The 24,374-nt window shown below is 42.3% G+C and overlaps 1 protein-coding gene across 1 annotated transcript in view; it reads left to right on the forward strand.

The window, feature by feature from the left end:
- LOC117882909 (sodium/hydrogen exchanger 2-like) overlaps positions 1–24,374 on the forward strand; it is a 60,178-nt gene that overhangs the window by 22,535 nt on the left and 13,269 nt on the right. The window contains exons 6-10 of the mRNA XM_034781794.1: positions 9,819–9,908; positions 15,742–15,812; positions 20,333–20,497; positions 21,764–21,875; positions 23,192–23,326. Coding sequence (XP_034637685.1) covers positions 9,819–9,908; positions 15,742–15,812; positions 20,333–20,497; positions 21,764–21,875; positions 23,192–23,326 — 573 coding nt within the window. The remainder of the gene's footprint in view (positions 1–9,818; positions 9,909–15,741; positions 15,813–20,332; positions 20,498–21,763; positions 21,876–23,191; positions 23,327–24,374) is intronic.

Here is a 24,374-nt window from a genome sequence, read left to right on the forward strand (position 1 = left end):
GGATGACCCTGCAGAAGCTTTTACCTCAGTTTCCCCTTCTCAGGGCTCCTCAAGAATATTTCTCCAACACACTCTGGACTATGAGATGGGTTAATTTATTAATATCAAATCACAAAATAAACATCAGTGCCATGACTCAAAAGGTTCTGGCTTCATTGTTTTTGGTGACCTGAGGCTCTTTGTCAGTCTCAGTTGTACTTTAGGCTGGAGGGCTCTCATGCTTGCCCCCCCGGAATCCCCCACTAGAGTTCAAAAGCTCAAATGAAGCAGTAACACAAACACCGCCCATCCGACCTGGGCTTAATAAAAGCCTCACATTCCTCCTGGGCTTTTCTCAGTTCCCTGCTTGTTGTACAGGACAGGGGCCACAGGGGCACTCCCCAGTGCTCCCTCTTGCTCCAGCAGCTCCTTCTCCCATTCCCCAGGCCACCCAGCTAGTGTCCTGTCTCCCTATTCTCATGGAGTGCCTGCAGAGCTTTCTGCTCTCTGCATTCATTCTCTGAGGCAGTGAAAGCCCCACATCTACTCTCTCTGCCCTGACTCACCCAGATTCCCCTACCCTCTCCTAAGCCCTCTGAGCATCAGGTGACCGTCACAAGTGCACCAGCCTCTTCCCTCTTAAAAGGCCAGTGACAGGCATACCTGGATTTTGTAGTAATATGGAACTTTAGTTAAACGGTCCTCCAGACGAGGTCAATTCTCACTACACCAGGGGAGAGAGCAAAGAAATGGATGCATTCTAAACCCACTTAACACTAAGAGCAAGGTTTTTAAAAGTAACTAGTGATTTTGAACATCTCAGTTTTTGGCATGAGACAACTTAAAGGGGCCTGATTTTGAGTGTGTGGTACCAATTTTGAGAGGCTCAGTATCTTCTGAAAATCAGGTCTCTTTATGATGCACACAACAACTGGGGCAATCAGAATCAGTAGTCACTGGAAAATCTTGGCGTTAGTATATATGTCAGAGATAGCTTCACATACATACAAAAGGCTAACACCTGTTAGCACTTTATGATCAAAGGTAAAGGAGGGGGAGTAGCATTGTATGTCAATAATGAAGTAAACTGTAAAGAAATAATAAGTGATGGAATGGATAAGACGGAGTCTGTCTGGGCAATACTCACATTGGGTAAAAGAACTACTAGAGCCTCCCCTGGGATAGTGCTTGGGGTGTGCTATAGACCGCCGGGATCTAGCCTGGATATGGACAGAGAACTCTTTAACGTTTTTAGGGAAGTAAATACTAATAGGAACTGTGTAATCATGGGAGACTTTAACTTCCCGGATATAGATTGGGGAACAAATGCTAGTAACAATAATAGGGCTCAGATTTTCCTAGACTTGATAGCTGATGAATTCCTTCATCAAGTACTTGCTGAACCGACGAGGGGGGATGCCATTTTAGATTTGGTATAGGTGAGTAGTGAGGACCTCGTTGAGGAAATGGTTTTAGGGGCAACCTAGGCTCGAGTGATCATGAGCTAATTCGGTTTAAACTAAATGGAAAGATTAACAGAATTAAATCAGAGACTAAGGTTTACGATTTCAAAAGGGCTAACTTTAATAAATTAAGAGGACTGGTTAGGGAAGTGGATTGGACTAACATATTTAGGGATCTAAAGGTGGAAGGCGCCTGGGATTATTTCAAGTTGAAGTTGCAGGAGCTGTCGGAGGCCTGTATCCCGAGAAAGGGAAAACGGTTCGTAGGCAGGAGATTTAGACAGAGCTGGATGAGCAAGCGTCTCAGAGGGGTCATTAAGAAAAAATAGAAAGCGTACAAGGAGTGGAAGATGGGAGGAATCAGTAAAGAAACCTAAATTATTGAGGTCAGAGCATGTAGAGATGGAGTGAGAAAAGCCAAAAGCCGTGTAGAGTTGGATCTTGCATGGGGAATTAAAACCAATAGCAAGAGCTTTTATAGCCATATAAATAGGAAGAAAACAAAGAAAGAAGAAGTGGGACCGCTTAAGACTGTAGATGGAGTGGAGATTAAGGATAATCTAGGCATGGCACAATAGCTAAATGAATATTTTGCATCGGTATTTAATAAGGCTAATGAAAGGCTGAGGAATAGTAGAAGCGAGACTGATGGGAATAAAGGAGTGGGGATTGACATTACTGTATCCGAGGTAGAAGCCAAACTCAAACAGCTTAACGGGACTAAATTGGGCAGACCGGATGATCTTCATCCGAGAATATTAAAGGAACTGGTGCGAGAAATTGCAAGCCCGTTAGCGATAATTTTTAATGAATCTGTAAACTCGGGGGTGGTACCGTTTGACTGGAGAATAGCTAATGTGGTTCCTATTTTTAAGAAGGGGAAAAAAAGTGACCCGGGTAACTACAGGCCTGTTAGTTTAGCATCTGTAATATGCAAGGTCTTGGAAAAAATTTTGAAGGAGAAAGTAGTTAAGGACTTGAGGACAATGCCGATTGGGACAAATTACAACACGGTTTTACGAAAGATAGATCATGCCAAACCAACCTGATCTCCTTCTTTGAGAAAGTAACAGATTATTTAGATAAAGGAAATGCGGTGGATCTAATATACCTCGACTTCAGTAAAGCGTTTGATACGGTACCTCATGAGGAATTATTGGTTACATTGGAAAAGATGGGGATCGATATGAAAATCCAGAGGTGGATAAAGAACTGGTTAAAGGGGAGACTGCAGTGGGTCATACTAAAAGGTGAACTGTCAGGTTGGAGGGAGGTTACCAGTGGAGTTCCTCAAGGTTCTGTTTTGGGTCCGATTTTATTTAATCTATTCATTACTGACCTCGGAACCAAATGTAGGAGTGGGCTGGTAAAGTTTGCGGATGACACAAAGTTGGGAGGTATTGCCAATTCGGAGAAGGATCGGGATATCCTGCAGGGAGATTTGGATGACCTTGTAAACTGGAGTAATAGTAATAGGATGAAATTTAATAGTGAGAAGTGTAAGGTTATGCATTTAGGGATAAATAACAAGAATTTTAGTTATAAGCTAGGGACGCATCAGTTGGAAGTAATGGAAGAGGAGAAGGACCTCGGAGTCCTGGTTGATCGCAGGATGACTATGAGTCGGCAATGTGACGTGGCCGTGAAAAAAGCTAATGCGGTCTTGGGATGCATTAGGCGAGGTATTTCTAGTAGGGATAAGGAGGTGCTGGTTCCGTTATACAAGGCACTGGTGAGACCTCATTTGGAGTACTGTGTGCAGTTCTGGTCTCCCATGTTTAAAAAGGATGAAATCAAACTGGAACGGGTACAAAGAAGGGCAACTAGGATGATCCGAGGAATGGAAAATCTGTCGTATGAAAGGAGACTCGAGGAGCTCGGTTTGTTTACCTTAACCAAAAGAAGGCTGAGGGGGGATATGATTGCTCTCTTTAAATATATCAGAGGGATAAATACCAGGGAAAGAGAGGAATTATTTCAGCTCAGTACTAATGTGGACACGAGAACGAATGGATATAAACTGGCCGTGGGGAAGTTTAGGCTTGTAATTAGACGAAGGTTTCTAACCATCGGAGGGGTGAAATTTTGGAACAGCCTTCCGAGGGAAACAGTGGGGGCAAAAGACCTCTCTGGCTTTAAGATTAAGCTTGATAGGTTTATGGAGGGGATGGTTTGATGGGATAAAGTGATTTTAGTCATTAGGTCAATAACGTGCCATCGCTGGTAATTAGCAACAATGGTCAATGATGAGATATTAAAAGTTACTACAGAGAACTTTTTCCAGAGGGTCTGGCTAGACAATCTTGCCCGCATGCTCGGGGTTCAGCTGATCACCATATTTGGGGTCGGGAAGGAATTTTCCTCCAGGGTAGCTTGGCAGAGGCCCTGGAGGTTTTTTGCCTTCCTCCGCAGCATGGGGCAGGGGTCGCTTGCTGGAGGATTCTCAGCGATTTGAAGTCTTTAAATCATGATTTGGGGACTTCAACAGCTGAGTCAAGGGAGAGAATTCTTCCAGGAGTGGGTGGGTCAGCTTTTGTGTCCCGCATCATGCGGGAGGTCAGACTAGATGATCAGAATGGTCACTTCTGACCTTAGAGTCTATGAGTCTATGTTTCATTGAAAGAAGGCCCTGCCGTTGTGATAGCTTTAAATTACCATATTGTCTAGCGTTGAAAAAAGGATCGGGGTGTGTGACTAGTTACATAAGTAACATAAATCATAAACAATCAAAATAATGGTTCATTACAGTCCACTTCATGGAAAGAGTGGATTTTTAAGGAGTTTACTGTTCCTCAAGAATAATATGACAAATAAGATGATACCACTCATGTTAGCCAAATGCTCTTGTCTTACAGCCCAAGGTAGCTCAAATATATTAGCTTGCTAGTAAGATAAAAAGATAGAAACTTCACCAACCAAACTGAGTTTGGAAGCATTCTAACTTTATCTAGATGGTTTGTAATGATAAGAAATGGAATTATGAAAAAGAATCCAGTGAGCAAACTGCACAATCTCTGCTATCTCACAAATGATGTAATTTTCATAGATGCTTCTGATTAAGGTTCAAAATTTGTTTCCATGTGTATTTAAAGTGAGGTAAATTAGAGAATCTGCCACTAGTTGCCATGCACTGAAGTTAGTCCTGCTCCTGTTCCTGCAAATCTGCAGATATCTGCTTTATATCTGTGAATATCCCGCATTCATGGACCATGTTTGTGGATCATGGAGGGGTGCAGATCCAAATTTTATATTTAGAGCTCTGCAAATCTGTGGATATCCCCTTTATGATGTGGATGTGGATATCCGCAGACCAATGTTTACAGATTGTGGATTGGATGTGGATACAAATTTTGTATCCAGGCAGTGCTCTACCTATTTAAATCAATGGAGGTTTCGTTATAGACTGAAAGAGAATGGGGATCAGGTCCCTCGAATTTTAAGAGTAATTAAATGGCCCTTCTGTTAAACAGGGGTGCTGGAACAATTTGTATAGAGGGAGTGCTGAGAGCCATTGAACCAAACTGTAAAGCCTGTATATAATGAAGACCACTTCAAGATAGGGGGTGTGGCAGCACTCCCCACATCCCAAGTTCCAGCACCTATTCTGTTAAATGATCTAATTTTACATTGGGATTCTAATGGCAATCTTTTTTAAAACGTTAGTTTCAAAATACTTCTATCTATATGCAAAAACAATGATGAGTCCTTGTGGCACCTTAGAGACTAACACATTTATTAGTCTCCTCGTTGTTTTTGCTGATACAGACTAACACGACTACCACTCTGAATTCTATCTATATGAAATTTCTTGCTTATATGTTTCTGTTTCACTATATGTTGTTCTCTCTTGTTTACAATGTCCCACTTTTAGTTTAAAATGATTCCTAATTCCCCTTTCTTATATGTAAATGAAGGTCAAAGATTTCCCATCATTTTAGTCTATGCTAATACTGAAGGTTATTAAGACCTACTTTGATTGTGGGATCCGTTTATAACTTGTGTGCTTCTCTTTAAGGAAAAATGCACATCGAAAACATCTCTTGGCATTCAAGTGCCATCTAGTGGTTAAAATATTCCTAGACACTTTTAGTTTGCTAAAGATTTTGGCTCCGATTCTCTGCTGCCCTGCACCCTGTGCTATCATCAAAGCTGCAGCAGCAGTGACTCCATGGTTGCAGCAAGGTTCCTGATTAAAGCCCAAATTTCATACCTCCCTAAAATGCACTTGCACAGTTAGTTCATCTTGAAGACTGGTATGTCAGGTCAGGGCCCAAGGTGAGTTTGTGGTGGAAATTTGGGATTATCTGGTCAAGGAACTCCCAAACTGTCCTATTTTTAAAAGTCCAGGGTTAGGTTCAGGACCTTTATTTCTGGGTAACTGCTTGTGGGAAGCACATGATGCTGATACTCTTGCTTCCTGGAATAAACATAGCCTTATCTTCCCACCTTCCCCCATTCTATTGGCAGAGTTGGATGAGCAAAGCAGCACAGTAGATCCCAGGGCAGTTCTGCTGCATGAATCTATATGGGGGCAAGATTCAGAAGGTCAGTGAAAGGGGTGGCACCATTTAGTACAGCTCCATGGGGGCTTCTTGCACCTGTGTGCACAAGCTCCATACAGATTCACCAATCCAATGCCTGCCCTCCTCCCCCCACCCACTTCCCACCCTGTAGAAGGTTTGAAGCAGCTGTTGAGGCTTCTGAAGCCACATTTAGAGGTGCAGAGTGGCTTCACTGCTGATCCACACCCGGTGGGAGAGAATTTCTTCCACATGGACCCCGCTGAACTCTCCAGCACACTCATGCTCAGGCTGCATACGAGGTGAAGATTCACACTGGTATGTTTTACAATTGACCTCACACAGCAAAGCTCCTCATATTTGATACGATCAATTGGGCAAAACCAGTAATGATCTTGATATGCCAATGTGACTGGGCCTGGAGTTGAGTCAGACAGGCAGCTGGATCTCTATTGTGGAGCAAAATTTCCAATCCTATCCGGCAGACTGAATGGAGTGAGCGGAGGCCAGGGGGTGGGAAAAGGGGAGTTGGGTTCAGGTTGACAGGTTTTAAGATGCAAATGTGGGTCAGAAATTGAAAAGATCCGGTCACTTGGCAGGACCGCTCCTGCAGAGAGACTCGGAGTCCCTGACAAAGGTTGCTCTAAGGCAGCGGTTCCATTCCACAGAAGCTTCGTAAAATAATTCTCAGAATGGTGGAAGGGCTTTTGTGTAACCTCAGAGCTCAAATGGTGATGTCATCTCCATGCGAAAGGGTGGGACTCCCCTGTGGGTATGTGTCAATAGAATGACCCTTTGACCTTGAGTCATTCAGCAGACACTTAGTATTCATGAAGACTAGCTTGATTCAAATTCTGGGTACCTGTGGCACCATTTAGCAGAGACAGCCAAAAGAATCAGAAACATTTAAACTTGCTTAAAGAAACAACAACCTTGACATGCCCCAACGTAGAAAAAAATATAAAAATGATAGATCAGATATTAAAGACAACCTTTTAAAAACCACGGAGTGTAAATTGATCCCACACCCTATGAAGTGAAGGGGAGTGTTTCCAGTTACATCTGGAGCTGGGCCTGGAGATTGCTTCAGTGTCCCAGCATTCTTCATAATGCATTTCACCTTGGATGGAAGGGGGAAGAAATAAATGATTTGTTAAAAAATAACATTCATGGCGCTGTTGTTTTTAAAGCTTTTTCTTTATTGATGTACATCAGCAGCTTGTATTAACAATGGTGCAAATCCTGACCTCAGGGAGCGCTTTTGTGTGAGTAAAGACTGAGTAAAAACTTCAGGGCATAGTGTAGTTGGCCTTGATGCTGGTGCAGAGGGGTAAAGGGATGTGTAAGGAGTCTTGAGGGAGCTTTTTTCTCTTGGAAAGCCCCAGCTGATTATCTGGCAATGCCTTTACTAGACATAAAATATGATATGTAAGCAGTTAGGTGTGGCCATGCAGTATATAACCCAGTTACAATGTCTATTTTGGTCTATCTGAACCTGTGGCAAGAGTATCTTCATCATTCCTGAATTTACACAGCAGGAGTGATCAATAATTTTGTGAAAATTTTTTGGCAATTGACAGATGCTCAGTGCTCCCAGACTGGCCTGATGGATGCCACTTGCACCATAAAGTCCTCAAAAGAGCCTTTGGTTTGTCTTGAATGCCACAAAGGAGCATCATTGTTTTTTCTCTCAATGTCCTTTAAAAACTAAATGCCATGTTCTCCATTTATAGTTCACTCTCTCTGCCTATTCAGACTGTGACCTCCCTGGTGAAATTGCTAAGAAGGAACTGTTAAATTGTGAAGGTTTTTGTTTTGGGTTTTTTGTGTGATGTGGACACTTATCCACCAGCAGGTCCTGCTACCGGGTTTTGGCTGCCCCAAGCAGCCAAACACAAACAAAAACAAAAAAAGCTGCGATCGCGATCTGCGGTGGCAATTCGGCGGAAGGTCCTTCGCTCCGAGCAGGAGTGAGGGACCATCCGCCAAATTGCCGCTGAACAGCTGGGCGTGCCGCCCCTCTCTGGAGTGGCCGCCCCAAGCACTTGCTTGGTAAGCTGGTGCCTGGAGCCGGCTCTGGACACCAGGAATACATTTCACACAGGTTATATACAGCCATCAATCAGTACTAAGGCCACGATCCAGCAAGTTTATCCATGTGGCTGCAGGAGTCTGCCCCCGCCCCATCTCCCCACCAGAACTCTGTTGAAGTCAATGGGGCTCTGCACAAGCACAGGGGCCTGCTCATATAAAACAACACTCAGGATCAGAGCCATAGAAATCTCTTTCTGTGTATGTGAGAAGTTGGGAGTCATGGTCACAGAACTCAGTACTGTCAGTTTAAAATGAAAACAAACCCAGCTGATTATCCAGCAAAAGACAAGAGGCCAAATTACATAGGCGCTGCTTAATTAGCAATATGTGTTATTTCTAAATTTGTAAGATTTATATTATTTACACTGAATGTTGATGAATTCTGTATTGACATTAGTGATTAAAATGACACATTAATTGTTCTTGCAATTAAAGCTGTCCTCCGTGCCAACTCTTGTGACATTCAAGAGAGTCATGAGCATCAGCTACTGTATCATTTCTGCTGCAGGCATAGCATAGGAAAGTAATTTCTTAAAGTGGCAAACTTAAGAGATATAATGGATTGTAATCACAGCAGAACTTCAGAATTTCTCATTCATGAGTTCCATGGAAAGATTTTTTTAAACTCCCCTCCCTCCCCCCCCGAGTTAGAGTCATAGATAAATCAAAGATGCTGACAGTAAGACTCCTGCAAGGTGCTCAGAACTGTCATCAGTTAACAATTTTACATTTCAACTAGAGCTTTTTCTACAAGACATGCTAGCACTCAAGCAGAAGTTATAGGCTTTACAGCTGAGTGAAATTTGTCATTGGAATATTTTATTCACCAAAACAGGAAGTTTCAGGGTGACCAAAACTGTTTAATGGATTCAGGTTAAATTGGCAAATAGTTTTGGCTGAATGAAAAATGAAAAAACGTGGTTTTTTTAAAAAATCACAATGAGCTTTTCTGACATTTTTGAAATATCATGCTTTGACTTTTCATTTGGAAATGACATTTTCGTTCTAAATTTAGCTAGATTTGTTTGATTTTTTGCAAAGGGTAAAAAAAAACCACCTGAAAATGTAACACAGTAGAATGAAAAAAATTTTTTTTGGATTGAACAAAATATTTTGGATGAAAAAAATATTTTTGGATTGAACAAAATATTTTTGGATTGAACAAAATATTTTTTGTCCTGAAATGGTTTAAAAAAAAATCCTTAGGTGAGAAAAAAATAAAAAAATCAGTTTCAATTAGACTCCAAATGTTTATTTTTTTCTCCCAGATTTTTTCAGTTTGGCCACCAAACTGAAAAAATCAATTAATTGTGCAGTTTTCATAGACTTGAGGCAGAAATTACTGGGTGAGGTTCTGTGACCTGTGTAATGCAAGAGGTAATGCAAGTCCCTTTAGCCTTAAAATCTATGAATGTGTGAGAGGACTGGGATCGTTAACATAGCTTGTCTGTTGGTAAATAAAGTTTTTGGGTTGCAAACAGGTACAGAGTTTTTCACAGATAGTGGCTTCACATATTGAAAAGAGCAAAAAAGCTGAGGAGAGAGACTGGCCCAAAGAACTCTTCTCACTGGAAACAAGTCAGGATTCAGTGCAGCAGGAACTGGGTTGCTATGCTAATTTTGTGTTGACGTTGGTGATGCTGTTCAACAGCAAATTTTCAGCACAGGCTAAAAGATACGTAACTAGAAAACATGCTGGTCCTTTGAAAAGTTGCTGTGTTGTGAAGAGAGCCTGATTTGTGTGCATGTCATTATGCTGCAGGGAATGACCATCCGTCCTCTCGTTGACTTATTAGATGTGAAGAGGAAAAGAGAAAGTGCGCCCACGGTAGGGGAACAGATTCACATCCGGGTAAGTGGGTCAGCTCTTTATGCCTAGCCAAAGGGTGGGTATGATTATAGCATTTCAATTTGCTTTGCTAATAGGACTGATCCTGCCAAGCAATTTGCCTGTGAAGACCCTTGAGCCCTTGCAGAGTCCTATTTAGTTCAGCGGGGCTTTCTGAATGCAGATTCCTTTTCAGGCTCTGGGTCATACAAAGGTAGTAAGCTCTGCTATTCTTATTGCAGTAGCACACAGGGACCTGATCAGGGTGCCATTGTGCTAGGTGCTGTACCTGCCCCAAAGAGTTTACAGTCTAACCTAACCCGGTCTAACCTGGTCCTTTCTACCTGTCTGGAAGGGATCAAGGAGGCAACGGGGGAGGGTGTGTGTGAGCTTTCCTAGTTGGGGGAATGACCTGGCATTGGTGCCCTGTGCACCAGGCACTAGCCCCAGCTCTGGACCTAGCGGTAAGAAGTTAGCATATAGGCTTAGCTGTAGTTCTGTTTTTTGTGTTTCTGTGGGGGTTCTGGCTGGCCACTAATAATCACCAAATGCTAGAAGGACACCCTCCAAAAGAAAAGAGCTGACACCAAAGGAAAACATAGCCCCAAACGTGGGCAGAGCTCTGAGTTGCGGGGGCTGGCTGGGACATGATAGCAAGTCTAGTGGCAATGTATTTGGATATATTCATATACATGGCAATTACATCTCTCAGCTTTCGTCCCTCAGCAGCAGCCTGCTCCAAAGCCCACTGAAGTCATTGAAAGGACTCTCATTTGATTCATGCTATAGAAGTAAGAGCAATTAATCCTATACTTGGGGTGAAGATACTCCTGACACAAAGAAGGGCTGCTGTATAGTAGTTTTCCATGTCCATGTAAGTTGGCTTTAGCCCACATAAGCACAGATACCCAGCCGCCCACCCACCCAAACATATGCATCGGAAATGCCCACGTTACAGGCTTTGCAAACATAGGGTGGGCAGGGGCTGAGAAATCCCTTCACCTGGATTATGCAGAACAGCTACCACACTATTTACTACCTTGCTTGTGTGCACAAGTGCTGCACAAATAGCCTGCATAGAGTTATCATGTGAGCCCCAGAGCAAGACTGGGCCCCGAGGAAGTGGTAAATTTAATTGGATGTTAATTTGTAGCTTCAAATTGCAAGGGATCATCACACTCGAAAAACCAAACATACATTGTTTCCCTAACACAGTGGTACGGAGTTCTAAACTAATTTAATTTGGTGGATTTGGCTCACTTCCTATTTGAGGTTAAATATCAGCCATTTCTATGGGCCTTCATGTAATTGGAAAACTTTATTTAGTGTGTTTCAGCATTGGTAGAGATGATTTGGTGTAATATTAACAGTTTCTAGAATGTGAGAGGTGAAAGCACTACAATTACAAACATACCCTACCTGCGGTCACTTTTGAACAGCTACACAGGAGAGAAACAGGCACAGAGAGGCTAAGGCCTTGGCTACACTTACCAGCTAGTTCGACGGCTGGAAATCGAAGTTCTGGGTTCGACTTATCGCGTCTAGTCTGGACGCGATAAGTCGAACCCGGAAGTGCTTGCCGTCGACTGCGGTACTCCAGCTCGGCGAGAGGAGTACCGCGGAGTCGACGGGGGAGCCTGCCTGCCGCGTGTGGACCAAGGTAAGTTCGAACTAAGGTACTTCGACTTCAGCTACGTTATTCACGTAGTTGAAGTTGCGTACCTTAGTTCGAATTGGGGCGGGTAGTGTAGACCAAGCCTAAGTGACTAGCCCATAGTCGTGCAGCAGATCAGTGGCAGAGTCCACGGTAGACCCCCATATGTTTACACTCCCAGGCCAGTTCCTTTATCTACTGCCTCTAGGACAAAATGGGCTACATCCTCAGCTATGACAAATTGCAGCTCAGAGCAGCTGTAGGGAATGTGGGGAGACTATGTTGGCTTTACACTTGGCCCAATCTCAGGGCTGGTCTAAGTCCCCATGGGGTTGTTATGCCAGCTGGGGATTGCTGGAATGCAGCGTGCTTTGGACAAGCTCCCTTCCACCTCTGATATGCCCTCATTTTCAGGGGCCAGTTAGGGGTGATGTAGAGTTGGCTACACCAGCTACGAGGACAGAGGATTCCAGCTTGCCAGGGGACTGCTCAGCTGCCCGTTTAGCATAGTAGAGTACCTTCGTACCACTGCAGCAGCCAGAGGGACTGCAGTGTGGGCCAGAATCTAGCGCACTGTGTCTTACATATCACAGCAAATAGGATGTTTAAACATCATTTGGAATCTAGTCAGTTTAAAAACCTGAGTCCAGGTAATACCCTTGTTTCTGAGTCTCACTGCCAATACTGATGGTATTACAAACACAAATCAAACAAATAGGGGAACTGGTATACCAGGAAAACAGCTAGTGAAATTACACAAAATGCTGCCAAACTCACCCATGAAACAAACTGGAGAGGCTTTGTTTTTTCTCTGGTCATCCGAAGTGTTGGTATTGTGGCAGTGGGATTTTTTACTAGGCTGTGTCCTTGAAGCATTTTGTCAAGGTAAAGTATTAGTTATGAATAGAATTTTTTGATGGCAAATCATTTTTACCTGAGTACTAATTCCTAAGGAATATTTCTTTTCTCTTTTTGACAACAACAACAAATAAAATGAAAACACAGGTGTTTGCTCTGAAAGCACTTGTAGGAAACAGGCTTGGCATTCTCCCAATTAGTATGTATTATGGGGCTTTGTCTAAGGTTAATGGAACAGTTCAATAGGCTGAAGAGGCTTTTCCTATAGCAAACAGGAACCACTTCCTTCTTTTGTTAGAGCATGAATGGTAAATCATCTCTAAAGATGTGTTTATTGGGTAATGTGAGCTGAAAACAGCTATGTACTAATTAAGTAGACATGGTAACAATACAGGTAGCTAGAAAGCAGGCGCTCAGGAACCCAGAGGAAGCTTTCTTCCTTTAATTTATTTCTTCAGAGGGGATTATTGTAATGCTCCGTCTGGGATCCTTTTTACCATTTTGACTGAAAGACACAATTTAGGATTTTTTAAACTAAATATTTGCGGTGTTAGTGTTACAACGAGCGGGCCTAATTCTGCAGTCCTTAGACAGCCTAAACTTTTGCCTATGCAAGAATGGAAATGGATGCCCATAAATGAGTAGATGTGCTGATCTGCTGCCTTGGTGAATCAGTAACCTCTCTGTGACAGTGGCTTAGAGCGAACTTCACCCCATCAGCAATGGTGCTGCACAGTCACAAACGGAGAGCTCCCTACTCCTGCCTTGCTGGCTTGGCCTGGCTGCCCCAGCATCTTCCCATTGTTCACCTTTTTCACTTAAAGCTTCCCCTGCGGGTTGTTCACCCTTCATGCTGCAGCATGCTCTCGCCTACCTCCACTTTTCCTGCCCCACCAACAGGGCTGGCTCCAGGCACCAGCTTACCAAGCAGGTGCTTGGGATGGCCACTTCGGAGAGGGGCGGCACGTCCAGCTGTTCGACAGCAATTCAGCGGACGGTCCCTCACTCCTGCTCAGAGCGAAGGACCTCACGCCAAATTGTCGCCACAGATTGCGATCGCGGCTTTTTTTTGTTTTTGTTTTTTTGTTTGGCTGCTTGGGGCGGCCAAAACCCTGGAGCCGGCCCTGTCCACCAATCCCTATTTCTTGCTGTTTCCTAGCTGCCAGCTCCCCCTAGTTCTAACTCCCCACAGGCCAGCAGCCTTTGAGAAAGAACTGCCTCTCCCCCTTGATAGTCTGCCCGCTCCTCCCCTCCCAAAACCTTTCCAGCCAATGGACAGAATGTCTTGTAGCCACCCTACACTGGGGATCAGTTGTCTGTCAGCACCACACTGCTGGTGCTGTACAAATAAAAATAATTAATAATTAATACCTTCCTGTCAGTGATTCTGGCTTCTGATCCTTGTTGATTTGAAGGCAGAAAATGTAAAGACGGGACAGAGACGTAGTATTTGTAGACATCCTTTAAGATTTAATGGGTATATGATTCACCTAATTATCCAAAAAGCTGAGGGTGGGCAATATACCTATCTCATAGAACTGGAAGGGAGCTTGAAAGGTCATTGAGTCAAGTCCAGCCCCCTGCCTTCACTAGCAGGACCAAGTACTGATTTTTGCCCCAGATCCCTAAGTGGCCCCCTCAAGGACTGAGCTCACAACCCTGGGTTTAGTAGGCCAATGCTCAAACCACTGAGCTATCCCTCTGGTTCTCAAGCTTTTCTCAAAACATTGGGTGTATTCGTTACTCAAACTAAACTCAGCCTGGAAGACCAAGTATTGTCTCATTAGAATTTACTACCACTAGCAAAAGGGAAAAATGAAGCCCTATAAATGTAATAGGAGAGAAATGAGAAGGAAAACTTCTCTGGCAACAAATGTCATGGACTCCCCCTCCCAAACCACCTTTTAAAGGTCCTGGTTTGATGGGCAAAAAAAGTGTGCTTTTCAGTTGTGTTAGCTCAGTCAAGTTAGTTTCATGTGACAGGGTTTGTCTAGAATTACCAGGGGATTGAAGCATGGCGATTGATCCACGGGTGGTCGATTTAGCAGGTCTAGTGAAGACCTGCTAAATTGACCGCAGATCGCTCTCCCGTCGACTCTGGTACTCCACCTGAACGAGACGATATAAGGTAAGTCGACGGGAGAGTTTCTCCAGCTACGTCAGTGGTGGACAACCTGCGGGCCGCATGCGGCCCATCAGGGTAATCTGATTGCAGGCCGCGAGACATTTTGCTAATGTTGACCATCCGCAGGCATGGCCCCCTACAGCTCCCCGTGTCTGTGATTCACCATTCCTGGTCAATGGGAGCAGCGGTAAGCGGCGGTCTGCAGGGACGTGCTGGCCACCGCTTCCCGCAGCTCTCATTGGCTGGGAACAGAGAACCGCAGCCATTGGGAGCTGCAGGGGGTGGTGCCTGCGGATGGTCAACATCAGCAAAATGTCTTGTGGTCCGCAATCGGATTACCCCGATGGGCTGCATGCGGCCCACAGGCTGCAGGTTACCCACCATTGAGCTACGTTAGTCACGTAGCTGGAATTGCGTAACTTAGGTCAACTTAACCCCGTAGTGTAGACCTGCCCTGAGAAGCCCCAGTAAGGTGCAGTCTAACACATCTGAAGCCATGTTAGGTTGCTGTGTGTAACCTCAGGGGAAGTCAAAGAGTGGAGGAGGCTGGTTAAGCGAGCACTGTCACATGATTAACACCTACTTGCTGAAAGCTTAGTATATCTCTGTGTGCAAAAGGAGATTTCTCTAATTAGAGCTGGTTGAAACTGCACAGGAACACTTGTATGATGGGGGTAATGAACAGTGGCATAGCAGAGTCTGCTGAAGGTTGTACTGGTGACAACAGCTGGGGAGGCAATTTGGGAAATTCAGGAGACTTTTTAAGGTTGAAAATATCCCTGTTCAGAATTTTTAACATAGAAATAAGCTGCTTGTGTTTAAGATGCAGTGTAGTCAGCACCTATGCACCAAATATGTCTTTCTCATGAAAAACATTGCTCTCCAAACATTCAGTATGAGCTTCCAGTGTTTGTCAAGTCGCACTATGCAGGGCATGCAAGGCATTGGCCTACCTGCATGTTTAATAAAAAACAGATCCATGTCCCTCAGTGATTATTCTCTGCTTGTGCACACCTGAAAGAAAGAAGCCTCATTGCATTTTAGAACCAAGGATGATTGAATGGGGAGTTATGCAGACAGCTCCTGTTCTTGTTTACTGATTACTGAACCTAGCTGAAAATGTCCTTCATTTTGTCTGCTGGCTTTTGATGTTATCCAACATAGTTCATCATATATGCAATGATACACCGGTGTATAGCAAAATCCTCTCTTCTGTTTAGTTCTTGGATCATTTGCTGGCTGGCATAGAAGATATATCTGGACACTGGGGACAGTATTACTGGAAAGACAAGTAAGGATTTGCCAAAAATACAACTGTGTACATGTTTGAAAAAAAAGAGTCTGGTTTCTGTTTCCATACCGTTCCACTGGGGATAGCTGAGCTTCATTCATCTGTGTGTCATAAACCAGATGACAGCCACAAACAAAGAGGGACAGCTTTTCTTTTCTTTCCTTAAGCTCAAAAGGTGGACTAGGTTGTCTGGGCACCAAATCAGAACAGACTGTCCATGTTCCTCTTTCTGTCCTCCCCGCATTTGGATGTCATACATGGTGGTACTTCACTGACAGAGGACTCCTTTCTTCTCTTCCCAAAACCTTTCCCCTCAATCAAAACAAAAACATGGAGATGTTGTAAATGAAGGTCCCAGGTGTCATGTCAAGTGCCTACATAACACTTGTTGCTTCAAGGATTGGTCTGTTGGCACGTTCCTGTGTTGGGCTGATTAGAGCCCTGATCCTGCAAACACACACATACTTACCTCGCCACATTTGAGTAACCCCATTGGCATTGAAGGGGTTACTCACATGTGTAACATTAAGCACATGTATAACAGTTTGCATGGCAGGAGCTATAGCCTTCCTTTTCAGGGATCCAGGCCTTCCTGATAGGGTGCACTGGTTTGATATAACACGGACACTACCAAAGGGCTATCACTGTTTGGGCTCGTTCATATCCTGGTGGGACAAAGTTGGGACAAGCTACAAAAAGTCATATTGCTCATTTACTTTGGTATTAAATGGTCCAAATAACAAAGAGGGACTAGTGTGCACCAAAAGTAAAGATTAAAGGGTTTACCTCACTGGAAATAGCTAAACCTTAGAATATTAATGTTTTTCCAGTGTGTTCAGTATCTCTTGGTTTGGCTATTTGTATTATTTTTCTTTCTGCTTTATTTTAACTTTATATATATGAGTATTTCATGGCCACTTTTTTGCAGTTGTATGGATTACTGGGAATGTGGGGACACAGACCGTAGCTTATTTTTCATCCTTTTAAGAGTTTTAGTTTTGGTTTTAATGGAACATGCATTTCCTTTAAAAATAAAAACTAAAGGTAAAGACAGAAAAGATAGGATGCCCTATCCACATTTGGTGATCCAGTATTTGACATACTCAAGTGCAATATGAAAGAATTAACCATAGCAGAGTCACTACTATACTATTTTATCACCGCTAGTGATGTGATAAAATGTAAATATATGTATTTTAATGAGGAGGCACAAATACAGTGGTATTATTAGTAGGGCTGTCAAGCGATTAAAAAAAATTAATCTTGATTAATCGTGCATTTAAAAAAATCAATGGCGATTCATTGCATGATTAATTGCGCTGTTAATAATAGAACACAATTTATTTAAATATTTTTGGATGTTTTCTACATTTTCAAATATATTGATTTCAGTTACAACACAGAATACAAAGTGTACAGCACTCACTTTATATTTATTTTTGATTACAAATATTTGCACTGTAAAAAACAAAAGAAATAGTATTTTTCAATTCATCTAATACAAGTACTGTAATGTAATCTCTTTATCATGAAAGTTGAACTTACAAATGTAGAATTATGTAAAAAAACCCAACTGCATTCAAAAATAACCCCCCCCAAAAATTTAGCGCCTACAAGTCCACTCAGTCCTACTTCATCCAATTGCTCAGACAAATGAGTTTGGTTACAATTTGCAGGAGATAATGCTGCCCGCTTCTTGTTTATAGTGTCACCTGAAAGTGAGAACAGGCGTGTGCATGGCACTGTTGTAACTGGCGTCTCAAGGTATTTAAGTGCCAGATGCGCTAAAGATTCAGACGAACCCTTCATACTTCAACCACCATTCCAGAGGATGTGTGTCCATGCTGACGATGGGTTCTGCAAGATAAGGATCCAAAGCAGAGTGGACCGACACATGTTCATTTTCATCATCTGAGTGAGATGCCACCAAAAGAAAGTTGATTTTCTTTTTTGGTGGTTCAGATTCTGTAGTTTCTGCATCAGAGTGTTGCTCTTTTAAGATTTGTGAAAGCAAGCTCCACACCTCATCCCTCTCAGATTTTGGAAGGCATTTCTGATTCTTAAACCTTTGGTTGAATGCTGTAGCTATCTTTAGAAATCTCACATTTCTTTGCGTTTTGTCAAATCTGCTGTGAAAGCGTTCTTAAAACGAACATGTGCTGGGTCATCATCCGAGACTGCTTTAACATGAAATATATGGCAGATTGCAGGTAAAACAGAACTGGAGACATACAATTCTCCCCCCAGGGAGTTCAGTCACAAATTTAATTAATGCATTATTTTTTTAACAAGCATCATCAGCATGGAAGCATGTCCTCTGGAATGATGGCCGAAGCATGAAGGGGCATACAAATGTTTAGTATATCTGGCACGTAAATACCTTGCAACACTGGCTACAAAAGTGCCATGCGAATACCTATTCTCACTTTCAGGTGACATTGTAAATAAGAAGCAGGCAGCATTATCTCCCGTAAATGTAAACATACTTGTTTGTCTTAGTGATTGGCTGAACTAGAAGTAGGACTGAGTGGACTAGTAGGATCTAAAGTTTTACATTGTTTTGGTTTTGAGTGCAGTTATGTAACAAAACATATTCTACATTTGTAAATTGGACTTTCACTATAAAGAAATTGCACTACAGTATTTGTATTAGTTGAATTGAAAAATGCTATTTTTTGTTTATCATTTTTACAGTGCAAATATTTGCAATCAAAAATAATAATATAAAGTGAGCACTGTATAGTCTGTATTCTGTGTTGTAATAGAAATCAATATATTTGAAAATATAGAAAAACATCCAAAAATATTGAATAAATTTCAATTGGTATTCTGTTGTTTAACAGTGCGATTAATTGCGATTAATTTTTTTGAGTTAATCACGTGAGTTAACTGCCATTAATCGACAGCCCTAATTATTAGCATTGTTTGTTATTTGTTATCACTTAGCTTTTATCACTTCATATTAGGAATCTGTACAGTTGCATTTGTTGAACCTACAGCTGTTCTTTACATTTAAGGTTTAATTATATTTACTCCTCCTTCCTTTCGCTTGTCCAACTCTCCTCTTTCCTGCCAGTGCTTCTGCTGTAAGTCATCCTTGTGTTTGGATCAGTGAAGCGTTGTGAATATGAAAATGTAGCTTTTCCTTGTTTTTCTTGTCAATAACATAAGATCAATGCTGGTTGGAACAGTGATTGAAGACTGTTGTGTTACTTTGAGGTATTGAAAAATAATGGGAGTACTTGTGGCACCTTAGAGACTAACAAATTTATTAGAGCATAAGCTTTCGTGGGCTACAACCCACTTCTTCGGATGCATATAGAGTGAAACATATATTGAGGAGAAATATATACACACATACAGAGAGCATGAACAGGTGGGAGTTGTCTTACCAACTCTGAGAGGCCAATTAAGTAAGAGAAAAAAACTTTTGAAGTGATAATCAAGGTAGCTCAGTACAGACAGTTTGATAAGAAGCAAGTGTGAGAATACTTACAAGGGGAGATAGATTCAATGTTTGTAATGGCTCAGCCATTCCCAGTCCTTATTTAATCCTGAGTTGATTGTGTCTAGTTTGCATATCAATTCCAGCTCAGCAGTCTCTCGTTGGAGTCTGAAAATTAATTGAAAAATAATGGACCATCCACTGAGATTTTCATAACAAAATGCCAAATTTTCATTAAATATGAGGTAAATTGTATTTACATGTGAATTTTGTTTTTGTAAAGAAAAAGATCTTTAAAGTGCACTGGTAATAATCTACCATCTTTTACTATTTGCTCTACAAACATGCACACCTGATTTCATGGTAAGGATTCTTGTATGTGTAATCTGACAGATACTTCTTTTGTTAAGAATGACTGTTTTTGGAATAACCACTAGATGGTGTTGAAAACACTGTCTACTAAGCAACTCAGGACTGGCTCCTTATGAGTGTAGCACCTAGGCTAAATTGCTGGCTAGAGAAAGACATATGGGGCCAAACAATGGCCAAACTTGAGTATCTGTACTGGTATGTGAAGTGAACTAGATCTCTTTCAACCACTGAGCTAGGAGCTGCTTTGAGATGGGATTCTGGAAGCTGCTGGTTTGATTCCAGGCACTTCTGTTTGATCTAATGTAATAAGCTAAGGTAATGTAGTTCATGATCATTTTGGCCCTTTGGAGGCATTTTATTGCATTACAAATTGCATTCTGAGACGCTCTAACTTGCTTCATGTGCCACATTATGGAATTAATATAGAACACAACCCTGTGTTCTTTGCATACCCACAAAGCAAGGTGGGCAGGACCGGGCTCTTGACCCACTAGTTGCTGGAAAGCAGATGTCTAAAGGAACAACAGCCAATCTGCCAGAACCAGTTCTGGGTCCTGGGGAGGAAAGAATGAGACAGTGCAATTTTGTTCAAACAAAGAGCATTACAGGTTCAGCACAGCAGTGTTTTATGTTTCTTTTCTTCAAGTCATGAGCATTACAGTATCAGTACAGCAGTGTTTGTTTGTTTTTTGTTCCTGAACAGACTGGAATATTTCAACAGCAAGTATCTTCAGAAGTTCTTACTCCGAGAGTATGACCAGCCAAAATCAAGTATTGTGCTGCTCTACGAAAAGCTAGAGAGGAAACATGCCATTGAGTTAGTAGAAGCAGGACAGTTAATTCATGAGCCGTCCCATACATCTTTGCTGTAAGTGTTTTCCTAGCCTGGTGTAATGACACAAAGTACTTCAGAAAGGCTGATGGGAGGTTGATTCCCTGCTTGGGAATCCTGACTGCAGGCGCACTGTGACCCTGCATGTAACACAGACATTAGCATGTTTGTGGCATTAGGTAAAATATAAATGACTAAAAGAAATATTTTTTAAAATTGTTAAATTTTGTTGACGTTTTCTTGCTTAACCATTTGAACCAGGTTCAGTCAATCCATATTTGGTTTATCCATACTGTGTGACTGGGGCCTTGAAAGATTAGAGTGCTAGCCAATCCCCTGGCACGTAATGGTTGTACAGTAACTTTATATCAGACCCCTTTAAAATCCTAATTGAAATGGAAATTGTCGTATGATTTGGAGTAGCTGGGTCACCAGGTCTGATTTGTTGTCTGCTTGGGGTGTTAACACAGACAGTTAATCTCGCTTACGGGTGTGGAGGAGGAAAGAGCTTTGCCATATCCTGGAGGCAGGGAATGGGACGTGGGCAAGGAACCCTCACACATATCAAATCTTAAAGCAGCATTGCCTGCAGCTCAACCTTTTGCAGCTGCAGCAGCTGCACAGTGACTAAGCAGCACAGCTTGTGAGCAGATGATAAGGGGGCCAGGTTGACCATATTTCCATGCAGATGCCTCTGCATCCATTAGACAAGGACTAACCTTCCCTTCCCAGTGGATACTCAGGATCTGTGGGGTTGGGAATCTGCACTCACACAGCCCACCCCTCTGGAGGGAACAGTTACTTGGAAACCTGGCAGAGTTCCCCGACCCCTTCGCCCCTCCTTGCTGGTTGCTCCGTGAGAAGAGCTGGTGTAGCCCAGACAGATGTAAAGAAAATGCTTTTGGTGAACAACCCCATTGCAGTGCCAGAGGAGCTAAGCTCTCGGTCTCTGCTCCTGGCAGCGGTATGTGTTTAACTCCCAGCGAGTCGTGTTGCGGTTGTACCTGAACAGTCAACACTTACACGCATTTGGTGGCAAACTTTAAAATCATTCAAAAATTATGGAGAAAATAATGGCAAGTTTGGGCAATTGTCAGAAATTAAAGTAACTAGACTCTGATCCCATCTCCCCCTGACATTTCTGCTCTTCCGTGGTTCTTGCTGTTCACAATCCAATCTCCTTGTATTAGTCTATCTACTCAGCAAACAAGCTGCTTATTGTAACTTCAGCTTCATTAAGTGCCTTTGCAATTGATCTCATGCACTACGCATTGATGAAGAACCCAGGTGTTTTCTTTGCAGTGACAGCCACAGGTCTGCCGTAATGGTCAAAGAATCGGACTCTTTGAATCCAGATGTGCTGGAAAATATACAGAAAATATTGGCAAGGAACCTATACAAAATAAGGAGAACAGTAAGGTTTTTCCACTCAAGCTACAGTACAGCAGTTACATGAATTGTAAAATATTATTAGTCTGATTCTCAGCAGCATGCACAGATATTGGGATTATTTAGATGTGCTACTAAAGGTCTCCCTCGATGGAGAGCAAATAGTTGGCTAAGTAAAGTGAAGACTAACACTCAACTTGTTGGCATTCCTCTGTTTGTCTGTCTGTAATGTGGTAACTTTAGCTCTGTCCATCCTCCCCATACAATTTTAAAATGTTGACACCCTGAAAGAGAGAGAGAGAATGATTGGGGGGAAGAGGGATTGTGTGTGCATGCAGAGCCCCTGGCGGGGGGTAGGAGACTGTGGTATGGGGGAAGGAGGGCATGGGGGACACATAGCCCTTGGCATATGGCAAAGGGGGCAATGGAGGAGCACACAGAGCTCCTGGCATAGGGGGAGGGGAAAATAGGGGGCCACACAGAACCCCTGGTTGGGGAGGGGGCAATGGAGGGAGAAGGTGGCGAGTTGGGGAGTCCCTGAAAGAGAAGGGGATGGGAGGGTGATACACATTGTTGGGGGAGAGGGAATTGCAGTGATGCAGGGAGCCCCGATGTGTGCAAAGAGCTTGGCCAATAGCAGCAGCAGATGTGTGCCCCTATAGTAATAATTAAAGGAAAGATGTTTTAAAGCCATTCAACAGTTTTGCCATGAAACATTTACCATTGGAAGCATAGGAAATCCTGCTGTTTGCAGAACAATTGCACTATACTATACTATACTATACTATACTATACTATACTATACTATACTATACTATACTAAGCACTGTTTATNTATACTATACTATACTATACTATACTATACTATACTATACTATACTAAGCACTGTTTATATGGTGGTATGTGGAGCCTTATCTCTTAAATGCAACTAAAGCCTTTGCTTTCTTGGCTTAGGCATGAAATGCCAAATCATTAGGAATGTGGCTGATATGGGCACCTTGGCACAAAGCTACCACCTTTTGTCTTGCTGCTGTGCTGAGGAGAGGCAACAAGATAAGACTTTTGGGGAAACTCTTTAAAAAGTGGGCGCAAAAGAATCAAGGTCTGGTTACTGCTACCAGTCTGAAGCTGGAGTATGTCCATTGTAGCCAATGGAGATACTCGGGTCTACACCAGGGGAAGTGAGAGCAGAATTTGCCCATAAAAGTTGACACCCGGGAAATTTATTTTTGTGATTCTACATATGGGGCTGATCCAAAGCCCATTAAATGGAAAAACTCCCATTGACTTCAGTGGGAGCTGGAGCTGTATGATTTATGATTTATGATTTATGTGAGCAGGTGCCAGCATATAACAGGCATACGCTTCCTGGAGAGAGTGGGACAGAAGAGGAGGCAAAGGAGATCCTGATTCTCAGACACAGGAGCCTTCGAATCCATATGAACAGAAGTGACTCTGATCACTCTAGAAAGGAGGTATGGAGGGCTGGGAAATCTTTTCATTGTAAAGAGGCATGATGCATGATTCCTTTTCACACACTTGTCTATTCAGTGGTGAGGAGTCTCATACTAACACATGTTATCACCAAACTCCAGAAAGTTGTTATTTTAAAGAAAAGAGATTCTGGTACCTTTTAATAAAAGTATCTATTAACCTTCATCTGAATATTAGTGAGTACAAAACTGTTAGGGTTACCTGAAAAATTCTGATCCCTGGCAAATAAATGAGCAGTAGTCCTTCATAGCGCACAGATCAGCTCACAGTTATCAGATATTCTATCAGTGTTAGGGCAGTTATTTACTTAGCAGTTTTAATGAATTGACACTTGGCTTTTCTGTTATAAGGGCCTGTTTTTCATGCGGGGAGGAGTTCTGGTAGGGTTTCATAACAGGCGGAAACTTGGGGACACAAGTTGTCATCAACCCAGATGTATTGTAAATATTTTTCTTTTACAACTTTTTCAGAAAGACAGAGCCATTTTGGTAAGGCTTTTATATCACAATGTTGACATAATTTTTTAAACTAGTTACAGTTTTGAGACGCCTTCAAGAAATAAAAGCAAATCAAAAGAACTATAGTATACTTAATTCCTAAGAGGCCCACTTTAGAGCCAGATTTACTATTGGCATAACTTAATGACCCATCATATTCTGGATTAAAAAAGAAACTGACAAACTATTTCACTTTGACTATTAGTTTCTGTGCATGATTCAAATACCTGTGACTACTTGATGGCATCCATTACTTATATTGACTTCAAGCAAGCGAGCAAGATCAAGCCCAAAATAGTTAGCTTCCAAATCCCCAATTCAGTGGTCCATATCTACTGAACAAAGCACTTTAGCATGTGCTCAGTGGGATTTAAGCACATGCTTAAATACTTTGCAGAATTGCTGTCAAATGTCCAAGGGCAAACTGTGGCTCCTAATGTGTATGAACAGAGGAGAAAAGTATGGTATTTAAATGATTAATGTTTATTTAGCTAGTGATTTCCCTTACAACATAGGAAGCTCTAAACCACCA

Source organism: Trachemys scripta, chromosome 9, assembly GCF_013100865.1.
Source record: "Trachemys scripta elegans isolate TJP31775 chromosome 9, CAS_Tse_1.0, whole genome shotgun sequence".
NCBI classification, from domain to species: domain Eukaryota; kingdom Metazoa; phylum Chordata; order Testudines; family Emydidae; genus Trachemys; species Trachemys scripta.